Raw genomic sequence first — 13824 nt, 5'->3', positions numbered from 1 at the left:
GGAAAAAAACCCTTAGGTTTGGCACTTGACACCTCATTGGTAACTTTGGAGAGAGCAGCATCAGTTGAAAGATGTGGTTGGAAACTAGGCATCAGAAGGTTTAATAGAGAGTGAAAGGAGACGCAATGGAGCCAATGACTCCACTTTGTCAAAATCTTTTGCAACTGTCCCCTTCTTTCTGCTTATATCACAGCCACTCTAGTCTAGGCTTTCATCCCCCTTTACTTCGATTATTTCTTTTGCCTCCTAATTGGTCTCCTTGTTTTAAGTCCTTCTCACTCTCTAACCCCTACTCAACAGAGTTGCCAAATTCCTAAAGAACAGGTCTGACCATGTCAGTTCCCGGTTCAAAAAGCTTCAACAGTTCCTCATTTCCTTTGGTATAAAATAGAAACTCCTCCTTTTGTTGTTCAAAGCCTTTCATAATCTTGCTTCAGTCTGTATTTCTAGACTGATTGCATATCATTTCCCTTAATATGGTCTACTATCCAACCAGGGTGGTGACTGTATGAATGGAAAGGACAGAAGTGAAAAGTGATTATAGACATAAAATCAATAAGATTTGTCTGGTAGTTAGATATAAAGGTAGGAGGAAGAGGAGAGAATGATGCTGAGGTTGTAAACCCAAGTGACCAGAAGGATCATGGTGCCATCCACAAAAATAAGGAATTTCAGAAGAGGGGTGGATGTTGAGAGAATATTTTTGACATTTTAGATTTGAGCTAAAGGACTAGAGTTCAGGAGAAAGATTAGGGTGGGATATACAGATTTGGGAATTGTTTCCATAGAGACTATATGAGCTGATGAGATCACCCTGAATTTGTGTATAGAGAGAAGACAAAAGGGCCAGGACAGAACCCCCAGGTAATCTCCTGTATGGTGGAGCAAAAGAGAATGAGAAGATAGGAAGAAACCAAGAAAGAACAATGCCTCAAAAACCCAAGGAGGAGAGTGTGTCTGGAAGGAGATGATGCAGTCAATAATATCAAATGCCACAAAGAGGTCCGTCAAAAAGCATGAAAAAAGATTTGGCAATTAATGGATCTTTGTTAATCTTGGAGAGAGCAGTTTCAGTTGAATGAAGAAGTCAGAAACCAGATTGCCAGAGGAGGAGTGGGTGGAAGGTTTAAAGTAGAATCAGTGACTGTAAACTGATTTTTCTAGGAACTTCTAGAAATGAGGGAGAGAAATGTAGTTGCTCAGGGCAGGGTGGGATCAGATGAAGGTTGGTATCAAACAATGAACAACAAACATTTATTAAGTATCTACTGTATGCAAGGCACTGTTGGACAGTATGTCTGTGTACAACTGAAGTGATCCATCAAGTTTGGAAACTCTAATTATGCGCTTAATTAATGATTTGCAAACCTTGACTTATTATCATGGTCTAACATTTGCCATGCAAAGTTTACGAAGGATTGATTGCAAAGTCTTCCTCACCACCTTTCTCTGAGATGTCTGGCTTTGATTTAATCATCTTCTCATTAATCTCAGGCCTAGTAGAAAAGAAACATTTTTCTCAGCTGGCTTGATTGGCCACATTTAAGCATTGATCCAAAAAGGGGACGATGAGGCCAGGTTGTGTGTACAACCTGCCAGAAAATTATTTTCCAAGTAGGAAGAATAGAAGCTGAAACCTAAGGTGAGTTTGGAGATGGTTGTAAGAGATATTTCAAGAGATTTCAAATCACCAGAAGCAGGTGAACTACATTCCAAAGTATTGAAAAATGTGATAAGGGTGTCCTAAAAGTCTCTTGTTTTTCTGCTGTCTACACATTCTCTGTTGGTAATCTCATCAGCTCCCATAGGTTCAATTGTCATCTCAATGTAGTTGATTTCCAAATTGCTATATCTAGGCCTTATCGTTCTCCTCATCTTTGGATCTACATCTCCAAACACTTATTGAGCAGCTCCAGCTGGAATTCTAGTAGGCATCTCAAACCCAACAATGTTGGATTAAAATGTAAGCTTCTTGAGGACCAGGGCTTTAATTTTGTCTTTATATCCCCAAAGTCTAGAACTTATTATGCAAGTGCATAATAAGTGTTTGTTGGATTAGCTTGGGGTTGAAATCCTGTGGTTCTTCATCAGACTCATCCAAGTATATTGTACTTTTACTTTTTATTTTAAATTTTATTTTTTTAAAATGAGTTTTATTGATAACTTTTGTTTTTACATGACAATCACTTCTGCATATAACCCTCCATCTCCAAGTTAAACAATGAATCTCGCTTGTAGCAAAAACAATCAAGAAGAGCTAATAAATTCACCACACGTTACAATGTGTGCAGTATTTTAGCCTCATAGTCCTTTCTCTCTGAAGTCTATTTCATTGTTAATCTTTAAAACTGGTCACAGCATTGAGCGTTCTTTTCGCTCTGTTTTGCAGCAGTGTATACAAGGCTTTCCAAGCTTCTCAATTTCTTCATCTTTCTCAATTCTTACAGTACAGTAGGACTACAGGATAATATTCTCTAGTTTGTTCAGACATTCCTAGTTGGTGGAAACTCACTTTTATTTCCAGTTTTTTGCTGTTTTTTTTTGTTTTGTTTTTTGTTTTTTGTTTTTTTTTTTGTCTAGGAGTTCTTTCTTTCTCTCTATTGACTTCTTTACGGTATATGCTCAGAAGTGGGTCAGACAAAAAGTTTGTTCTGTTTGGTGACTTTTCTACTAGAGTTCTAAAATGTTCTCAAGAACAGTTGTATCAATTCGTAGCTTTTCCCCTGTGTATTAGTATGTCGACTTCCTCAGAGCATCTCCAACAGTTACTATTTTTATGTTTTGTCAGCTTTGCCAGTCTGATGGCTATGATGTGAAACATATAAAACTGAATTCACTTTTACCCCCAAACTGGTTTCATTCCCATCTCTTCCTCTTTCTGTCAGGGATACTATCATTTCTTCTTTTCTCCTAAGTCAGAAAACAGTCATATTTGACTTTTCATTTATCTTCTTCCAATATACCTGTTACCTGTGATTTCTCCCTTTAAAATATCTCTGAGATTCTTCTGTTTCTCTCTCTTCCCTCCTTTAACCCTGTAGCCAGAGCTTCATCACCTCACTCCTGAATTACTGCAGTAGTCTCCTAGCTATATTCTCTCTGCTGATGATTACTTAACACTGTAGACATCTGGTGGCACAAGGGATAGAGCAAGACAGTTCCTGAAGTCAGGAAGACCTGATTTCAGATCCAGATAGCTTTTTAGGTGTGTGACCCTGAGCAAGTCACTTAACCTTTGTATCCTCAAATACAAAGACAGGGATAATAATAGAATGTGTCTCCCAAGGGTAGGTGCTATTGTTGAGAATCAAATGAGATCATGTTTGTAAAGTGCTTTGCAAACTTTAATGTCATATATAAGTACCAGCTATAATTATTACTAGCATTAATAAAGCCATGTTTTTCATCACATTAATAATCCCTGTTCAAGAATATGAACCGACTTCCTGTTTCCTAGTTTAGACATTAAATCTAAACTCTGCTAAGTGACTTTAAAGGGCTTCTCTGATCTCAATCTAGTTGTCCTAGAGCCTACAGTTTTAGTAGTTGAATGGAGTATTGACTGGTTAAATGACTTAGAGTTACTTGCAACCAGCCTGTGTAAGAGGTAAGAAAGTAAGAACTTTCTAAACTGCTCTTCTGTCTGCTATACCACCCTGCCTATCAATAAAATTGTTATGAGGACCAACTAAATTACTACATGTAAAGATCTCTTGACAACTGTAAAGCATTATGTAAATGTGAACTATTTTAAAGTCTGACTAAAGCTGGATTTTCTGAGTGAGCCTTTCATGAAAAAGTACTTTGAAAAGTACAAATGTTATATTAAAGCACAGTAGTTTTTTTAAAAATTAGGATTCGAGTGATCATTCTCATGGGGCAGTGCTAGAGAAACACTGATTTTCTGATCCTGATTATTCTAAATTCATTATCATTATAAAACGGTTCTATCATATTTATACAACACATCATAATTTCCAAGTTAAAACTGAGTTATGTTGCTTTTACTGGTATCTGGAAAATAGGAAAATTTATTGATTGGTTAGCTTTAGTCAAAGAAAGGAGCTTTTACTTAACCTGACCTGGTTATTCTATCATTTTCATGATTTTATCCTCTAAAAACTGAATTTATGTTTAGTTCTATATACCTCTGTCCAGTCACTATAGATTTAAAATCCACCTTATTATTTGTACACTTCCCTCAATTTTTGACAATATTTTGTTTTGTATAGCTAGGGCACAGGGATAGAGACAGGGACCTGGACTTATTATTTATTATAGAGGGAACTTAGAGGTAAGGGAGCTTTCTTTACCAATACAGTTGGTACCATTTCTGCAATTTGTAGCCCTAGAAAGTTGCCTAGAGACTTGAGTGACTTGTGCAGAGTTGTAGGGTCAAATAGGCCATTATGTGTTGGAGGTGAAAACTGGGTCCAAGTCTCCCTGGTTTGGAGGCTGGCTTTTTATTCCCTTTCCCAGGCAGCTTCTCATGTTATAGTTAAAATCATTAATTGTGTCACTTAAAGAGTGTCTTGGTCTTGATCTTTATTTAAGCAGAAATCTCTCCCTCTTTTTTTCTCGAATGACTTAAGATCACAGTGGTCATTCTAGAAAAATGGATTTCTAGGGAAAAAATTGTAAATTGTCTGAGAGGAGGGACCCTATCAGCAGAAGTAAACCATGAGAAAAAAGGGCAGAAAGGAAATAGGTTTATAACAGGGAACAAGTACCATATTTAAACCTTCTTTATATATCCTTTATTTAGAAAAACTGGTATTAACATTAAACCTCTAGTGTAGGAGAAAGTGGTATTTTGTTATGTAACTTTTTATATCCTTAGGGAACACACCAACATTGAAAGTGAACTTAAGGAAGGTACCTGTTATCTCATTTCTTGCCCGTTTCTTAACAGCACTCAACCACTGCTGTTGCATTTAAGTCCAAGCTAGATAATAACTTTCTGGATACCTTCAAGGTCGTATCATCTTCACCTATTGTAGAAAAGACCCTTTTAAATTACTTACTGCCCAAGGGACCACCCTTTGAGAACCACTTCTTCAACCTAGTCTTGACATTTAAACATTGACCTTGAGAGAGACGGGATGGAAAATCAAGAAGTATTTTATCTTTACCCCAGGGAATTGTGTTTGTTCATTTTCTAGGAGGACCATAACATCAAGGAAATGATGACATGACTTGCGGTTGACTTTGATTTGAGTGAGGGAGGGCTGTGCAGGGTTGTCACCTCACTTTCTTCTCAGAGCCATCTGGGTCCAGTGGCCTGATATTCGCCAGGATGACTAGAGATGGCCCAGGATACACGCCCTAGGTTGAAAACTCATATGTATAATACTTACCATGATCTCTTATTTATTTCCTTATGAAGAAATGAGGTGTTTTCTTAGTTCCCCTACTGGACTTGCTCTCAGCCAGATAGCCACAAGAAATTTTTTTGCTACAGAAATTTGGGGCCACTTTTGTGTCCGACTTAGGGCTTTTTGACATTTTGCATCATTCTCTTCCTGAAATTCTTTTCTCTGAATTTCTACTTTACTCAGAGTCCCTTCTGCTTCCTTCTCTCATTCCTTTTCCTCTTCTCACACCCTAACCTTAGGCATTCCCCAAGGCTCAGTTCTTGACCTTCTGATCTTCCTTTCTTAAACATTTTCCCTTAGGGATTTGTTCATTCTAATAATTTCTGCTGTCACTATGGGATGTAGGAGTGTTCCGGGAGAACTAGCACCTCTCGTATGATGGCTTGCTGAGCCCTTTTCAGGGTGCTCATCCACCTTTGGTGCACTCAGCTCTCACCTGTGGCTCCAAGAAGCCGTGGCCTATGAAGTGATCATACCCTGGTAAACCATCTCAGCAGACAGGCTAAATCAGGTTGAGGATAACTGATGGGCCTCAGATCCCTGGGTGAGTTAAGGGGGTGTCTGCTCCAAGCGTATGAAGATTTCCTCAACAGAATGAGCAGATGAGAACAGTTTGTTCCAACAGACATGAAGGTGGCTAAAGCAGTTACTGTGGAGCACTTAGAGCTTGGTCAGATATCAAAGACACCAAGATCATCCACTGCATCCTGGGCCATCAACAGTTGTCTTAACTTGCCTTGTCTTGCCACTGGACTTCTGTGACTTGGGAAGAGAGAGTGAGGCTAATGACTTTGTGCAACTCTGCCTCATTTAAATCCAGTCTATATGCGAATCAGCAGTTCACCCATGATGTCATTGGTCCTCTTCTGAAACAAAGGACAAATAACAGCTGTGACCTCGACAGGATCACTTCAACATCTTGGTTTCCAGCCCAGCTTTACATGCCACTTACTAGTATTGCTGCTTGGCTTATTGCCATACATTTCACTTCAGACTCAAAAGACACTTTAGAATGACTGAACTCATCATCTTCCCAGCGCAACTAGAGCCTCTTCCAGTGTGCAGTCTTTGTGTCAATGCTACTACTTTCCTCTCTAAGATTCAAAGAAGCCTTAGAATTTTCTTGCCTCTTCATTTTCATCTCGCACATTTCTGTAAATCACCAAGTCTTCCTTGAAAGCATCCACTGATTCCAGCTCTTTTTTCCATTCTCAATTTCTACCATCCTATTCCAAACTATTGCATCATATCTAAATTCATGCAGTTGCCACCTGTCTTCCCTAATCCCAGTGTCTGACTGGCACTGTGATTACATTGGTCTAGTGAATGTGAAGTGAATAAACTCTACCAATTCATGTTGGCACCTGCTCTGCAACTAGTCTTAGAGTTGCTTGGGGCACTGAGGAGTTAAGTGATTTTTCCAGTCTCTCAGCCAACACATATGACATGTAGAACTCAAACTGGGGTCTTCTTTAACCAAAGGTCAGCTCTTTCTCTCCTTCTAATACCCAGTGCTGCCTGATGAATCTTCTTTACTTTTGTTGTTGTTCAGTCATTTCTGACTCTTTATGACCCTGTGGACCATAGCACACCAATACTATTCATATGGTTTTCTTGGCAAGGATATTGGAATGGTTTGCCATTTCCTTCTTCGGTAGATCAAGGCAGACAGAACTTAAGTGGCTTATCCAGGGTCACACAGCAAGTAAGTGTCTGAGGTTGGAATTGGATTCAGGTCTTCCTGACTCCAGAGCCAAGATTCTATCCACTGAACCACCTGGCTGCCTTCTTTAGCTACCACTTTCTTCATACTCCTCCCTTGTTCAAAAACCTTTAGTGACTCTGTATTTCGTCCATATTAAAATTAAGCTCTTCTGCTAAAATTTTAAGGCCCTCCATAATTTGACCCCATGTTATCTATTAAAATTTCTCCCACTGTCTAACACACAGCCTCTTCTCTAATCTGGTTTGTCATTGGATCCTGTGATTTAGAGCTGAAAGATAACTTAGAAGCTAATTATTTTGCCCTCTTCCTCCTTTTTTAAACTGGTGAAGAAACCTGAGCTCTAGAAGGGAAGGTGATTTGACAAAGGTCATACGGAGTCAGGTCCTGGATTATAATTTAGATCTTTTGACTCCAATGATCATTTTTCACTTTTCCTCATTCACTGCCCTTCAATTGTGTTCATTCCCACCCTTAGGCTTAAATCTTTACTCCTTTCTTCCCATTTCACTTAACTAAATCCTATCCATCCTTCAAGGCACTATGTTCACATTCCATAAATGTGGAATTTTGCTTCTTAGAGGGAAACTCTTTTATGGAAAAAATGATGAAGGCTTGGATTCAAATCCTCCCTCTGACACTGTGACACTGAGTGACTCTAGAGAAATCATTGAACTTCTCTGGGCTACAGTTATTTTACTTGTAAAGTGAGGGACTGGACTAGATCGGAGGTGTCAGATACATGACCCTCAAAGCAAGTGTGGCCAGAACCACATTAAAATGTAATTGGGAAATAGTTAACAAAATAAACAAAAATACAGTAGAATGTATAATGGTAATAGGTGGTTTTCTAAGTCAGTATGTGACCTGCTGGGATCCTATAGCAGCACCTCTATTTCTATTTGAGTTTGACACTACTGGATAAGATGACCTCTAGTCCTTTCTAGCTCCAGTTCTTTGATCCTGGGATTAGACCATACTGCCTCTCTTGAATTACAGAGAAATTCAAGTTCCCTCCAACCAATAATTACTTTCTACAATTCTAGTCTTCATTAAAGTACAGTAAAATCTTAATTGGGAATGCTTAGAGATGGAGTATTCTTATTGGGGCAGCTAGGTAGCACAGTGGATAGAGTGCTGGGCCTGGAAGTTACCAAGACTCATCTTTGTGAGTTCAGATTTGGCCTCAGACACTTACTAGCTCTGTGACCCTGGGCAACTCACTTAACCCTGTTTGCCTCGGTTTCCTCATCTGTAAAATGAGCTGGAGAAGGAAATGGCAAACCATTGCAGTATCTCTGCCAGGAAAACCCCAAAATGGGGTCACAAAGAGTTGGACGTTGCTAAAAAGTTTCAATGACAACAACAACAAGATTCATTTAGGACTTGCCCTTATCTCTTATCTATGAGATGCACCCACTTAACTGCTTCCACTTCACAATTACAGGCTGAGAAAGCCCTGGATTGGGCTTTTGTCAGAAAACTGATTAATGGTTTCTTAGCTAGGATGGGAGGTTGCCTCAGTGTCTGCTGTTCAGGCTGTTTGCTAAAGTACTAATCTCACTGCTTTCCTCTGACCTCTGATCTCTGTAAATTTTTCTGTGTACATTTTTAAAAGCCACCTTCCTGGCTTTTTAACGTATTACATTCTTTTCTAATATATCTCCTTTTTAGTCTTCTTTTTATCTATATGTTTTTGGGCTTCTTACTTTTACTTGTTTTTGATTCCTTTCCCCATTCTGACCTCTGATTACCTGCAGGCCACCCTGGCATTTGACAAACCCAAGAATAGATAAAGTAGACCTACAGCACATCCCAGACATAAAAGCAGGGATGAACGTGTATCCATAGCCTTCTCAGTAATAGAACAGAACTAGGTGAACTCTTGACTCAGCCAGGCTACATTTTGGAACACATATTAGCAGGATCTTGGCAGTTGTGTAGAGCAGAGGTGTCAGACACATTGCCTTTAGGTTGTATGGGGCTGAACCAGATTAAAATGTAAATTGGGAAGTATTTGACAAAGTAAATAAAAATACCATAAAACATAGGTAATATTACATTTTAGAATTAAGTCAGTATGCACCCACAGCACCACTAGTAATGATTCAGGATTGAGCCCAGGTGTAGTTTGCCATCAGGTAATCTAGTGACAACAACATTTCAGGTGCAACTTAATTGGACCTGGTTTTAGTATCAAGAAAAGGCCCTTTTGTGAGTTTTCTTAGCTGAATGAAGATTTGTTTCCTGGACATTTCAGAGCTACCCAGTTTTAACTATACCTCTGGGGTGAACTTTAGGGAGCCTTAACTAATTAGCAGGGCTGTGGCTATTGAATATACAAGATCCTTCTTGTTTACCCAGCAACTTTTGGTATTTCAGAGGAAGAGAAAATTTCTGGGCAGGTTGGGATTCCTTTGAAAGGTACCCCGGGACTCCCATATACCAGGTGGTGGTACTTCTGAGGAGACCATTTATTTAACATTAGAGTAACTCAGTTGAACACAGAGATAACGAACAGGTGTGATAGAGGAGATGCTGATATTTTATGCCCTAACTGGTCATCTGACTCCAAACCCTAATTCCACCTTCATTACCAGCTTACCGGAGCTTCTGATATTCATGAGCTTTGTTTTCCTTTACTTAACCCTGAGCGCTGTACCCACAAATCCCTAATAATTTTAGTTTCTTACATTCGCTAAAAATGCTTAGAATTCAATCCCAAACTTTAAAAATACTTACATTCACATAAATTTTGGACTTTTTAAAATGGAGTGATATTTATTACCAGTGTCTTATCTAAATAATATTATAGGTTTTATGTAAATAAGGCACATATTTTGGAACTACCATCCTTTGATACATCTGCAAAGGGATGTTGACTCATAATAAGTGCTCCATTATAGCTTTCATCCTCCTCTGCTGCTCCTCTACCCTACCATGCTGGTACCTAATGTGGATGCACAGTCAGCTCATAAAATTGTGTAATGCATCGTTTGAAATAATCATCACTTTGAGACTTAAATGAGTGCTAATGGACTTAGGCCAAAAATGTGGCCAATATGAGGAAATGAATCATCTATTCACAGTTCCCCATAGCCCTACTCCCAACAAGCCCAGTCTCATCCTTCTCCTGTCTAACCTGAGAGACATCCACATACAATGTTTCCTTATTGAATGGATGATTTGTGGGAGGTAACTTACTGTTTCTTTAATGATCTCTTGAGATGAGAAACTTGAAGAAGAACAAGAAGTGAAACTGATGACTGGGACTAAAAATGGAGGCTTTGCACTGGGAACTACACCAAGCAGATTCTTCACTAATTTTTCTGGATCAAGTATTTTGTTTCCCAGAAACTTTTCTCTCAAATCCTGCCTTTCCCCAGGAATAAAACTGAACTTAAGGATTTTTTTTTAACTTTGTCAGGACTTTTTTGGAGGACTTAGAACAAGAGTCACAGTGGTCAACCTAAAAGCACAGAATTTTATAACTGGAAGGGAGGGGACCTTAGCTGTCATCCAGTCTTATTTTTATTTTACAAATTGGGAAAGTGAAGCCCAGACAGTAAAAGTGATTTGCTTGCTGAATCAGTCATTACCTCCCGGAGCTCAGTTTGAAACAAGGTACTTTCTGCTTGCTTGGGTTCAGCTCTTGCATTTGGGGAAGTGGAGTAAGCTGGTGCCCTCATAAGGACCTTGTTCTTCAGGAGGGGGACAACCCATGAAAGAAACATAGAGGTAAAGGAGCCATTTCTGGTTTGTTTCCCTCTATATTTTTGTTACACACATACACACACACACACACACACTCTCTCTCTCTCTCTCTCTCTCTCTCTCTCCCCCCCTCCCCCCCTTTACCACCAAAGTTTTCTTTTTCCTGCTGAAGCTGTCCTTCCCCTCATACCATTCTATGTAGAACATATCTAGCAAACCCTCAAAATAGATCTCTTACTAATGATAATTAGTTGCTTTTGTTGATAGAAAGCACAGATGTTAAACTACTTTGTGGTCAGAGTTGAAGTCCAGTATTTGGGCTACCACATCAAGAAGTGAACATAAGTCATTCTGTTTTATGCTTCACTTGATATTACTAATTAAATGATCATTGAAAAAAGTTATGGTTGCAATTTTTAAAGAAATCTTGTATCACATTAACAAATCTAGCAAACATTATATGCTTAATATGTGCAAGAATTGTGTTAGGCTTAGGGATACAATGATAAAACAAAAAACTCACTATGTACCAGGCACTATGCTAAGCAATTTATAATTGTGATCTCAATAAAGAAATATCACAAAGTTATCTAGTCCTGATATGATAGGCATAAATGAGCTATTTCAGCTATTTAAGATAGAAAGGAAGAGACTTAGGAATGACCAGTAGGGGTTGAGGGATAAGGGGTATGCAGAAATGGCAGAAGTTCACCTTGGTAAACATTTATTGGCCACCAACTATGTGCAAAACTGTTATGTCACTGAGAATAAAAAGACAAAAAATGAAACAGGTTGTGTCTTTAGAGAGCTTACATTTTAGTAGTGTGATATAGCATACATACAAATAAGGAAACACAAGTTTATTTGAGGATGAGGAGAAGTCTCTATGTTTTTTTTGGTGGGCCAGGAATCAAAGAAGGCATCGTAGAGGCAGAAGGTGGCACCTCATCTGCACCTTGAGGTAGGCTAAGGATTCTGAAAGGAACCTGTAAATTTCTAATCCTAGGAGCAGCATAGAATAAAGAAAAGGTTCTGATCCAAGGGCCTGGAAGTATGCAAGAGTTGCCTAAGGGATGGAGGAAACTGAAGGTAAGATAAGGAATTGTTGGAATGACCAGTAGGACACTTGGGAGATAGGACACCTGAGCTACTTGTTTAACCCCTCAGAGGACTGGTTTCCTTCTCTGCAAAGTGAAGGTGGGAGTAGCACTGCCTAACACACAGTATTGTGAGGAAAATGCTTTATTAATATAAGCTGTTGTTATATTTAACTTCATATTAGTAACAGGAGATCAGTAGCCCTCTTCAGGATTAGAGACACAATTCTCAAAATCATAGATTTTGTTCTAGAGCTGCAAAGCCACTGTATCATGTATGTCTGAAGGATCCAGAGGTCCAATAGATCTGTTCTTTAGGTAGCTATGAAACAGTGTCTTTTCGGGTTCTCACTTTGAGTGAGGTACCGCCCATTCAGTGAATAGGCCTCTTTAAGAAATTAATTAAGGGATGGCCCCTTTAATCAAAACTCCCAAAAAAAAATCAAACTGGAAGGGGAAGACCCTCAGGGTTCCTGGCCAAAAGAGAAAACAGTTACTGTTTAGTATTTACATTCACGCTTTGCCAGGAGGGCAGGGACCTAGTATCCAATCTAGGAGCTCCAGAGTGAATTGGGTTTAAGGCTTGGTTTTTGAGAAAGAAATCTAGCCAGTAAGAGTTAAGGAGGAAGCCTTCAGCCATGGAAATGTACCTTCCTTTGGGCAAAGCACCAAGAGGAGAGGGAGAGGGCTACTGACAGGTTGCATTTGTCCTTCATTCTCAAAGAGGACCGTGACATCAGGGAAATGATGGCATGACTTGCAGTTGACTGATTTGAGTGAGGAAGGGCTGTGCAAGGTCACCAGCCTCACTTTGTCCTCCAGAGCCATCTGGGTCCAGTGGCCTGATATTCATGAGGATGACTGGAGATGTCCCAGGATGCATTGAGAGACCCTGGCCCTTTCAGGCCACGTTATCATCTCCCTGATGTCGTGGTCTGCTTTGAGAATGAAGGACAAACACAGCAACCACAATGGAACAGTGACTAAGGGATTGATTTCTGGAACCCTTTCAGATCTTTAGGAACTCCTTAATCTAACAGGGAAAGGCCCTGTTCAGAAGGAGGAAGAAGGGCTCCTAGAGTCATTTTCCACAATACTCTGGTTTTGGGGGGCAGGGTGAGAGAGAGAGAGCTGCTTACTTACCACTTACCAATTGGTGGCAAAGCCCCACTCACCAGATGTTACCTTGGAGGTGGGATGGGACTGGAGAAAGTAGGAGCCTCTTTAGGAGTTCATTTGGGGCTCATGGAATAAAACTCTTCCATGAAGGCAGAGGAAATTATCCAACTAAGAAACTCAGAAACAGGTGATTGGGGATTCATAGTATGAGTCAGCAGGTAGTATTGCAGGGGTCAGATAGGGCTCTCATATTGTCTTCCACAAAATGAGTAATAAGTTCTAGGGCCTCAGTAGGACCAGGCAGGAGGAGAGGGAATAGATTATTGATTCAATGGAAACTTCTTGCTTCTTACTTTAATCATTCAGTTCATTCATTTTTTGCTATCCCATTTACACAAGAATTCCAAGGTAACACCATAGTGGATTAATATCCTTTTCAACATAGAGTTTTAAAATCAGACATTTATTTGCAAGGGTGGAGAATCACTAAAAAATTTTGAATTAAATATTTTTATGATGTGTTTATAGTCCATAGACAGATTTGTTACTAATGTGATTAAAAAGTAAAAAATAATTCAGATTATTTTGTGTTTTAGGTCTCCGGGTAACTGTGCTGCTGACATCCTTTCTTATGGTTTTGGGAACAGGTCTAAGATGCATACCTGTATCATCTGACTTAGTGATTAAAAAAAGGTAAATTCTGTAGTTTAACTTTTTAACTTTCATTTTTTTTTTACCTTTGCTTTTAGTCAGCTTCTGATTTTTTTTTTTCTTTGTGAGAGTGTCTATCAGTAGA

The 13824-nt window shown here is 39.2% G+C and overlaps 1 protein-coding gene across 1 annotated transcript in view; it reads left to right on the top strand.

Moving 5' to 3' along the window:
• The window catches only part of SLC49A4 (solute carrier family 49 member 4), a 129355-nt gene that overhangs the window by 12033 nt on the left and 103498 nt on the right, over positions 1 to 13824 (top strand). The window contains exon 2 of the mRNA XM_036742880.1: positions 13625 to 13721. Within this exon, the coding sequence (XP_036598775.1) occupies positions 13625 to 13721 (97 nt within the window). The remainder of the gene's footprint in view (positions 1 to 13624; positions 13722 to 13824) is intronic.

Source organism: Trichosurus vulpecula, chromosome 2 (assembly GCF_011100635.1).
Source record: "Trichosurus vulpecula isolate mTriVul1 chromosome 2, mTriVul1.pri, whole genome shotgun sequence".
Classification (NCBI taxonomy): Eukaryota; Metazoa; Chordata; class Mammalia; order Diprotodontia; family Phalangeridae; genus Trichosurus; species Trichosurus vulpecula.
The sequence above is the reverse complement of the archived record's forward strand: the minus strand, read 5'-3'. Positions and strand labels throughout refer to the sequence as shown.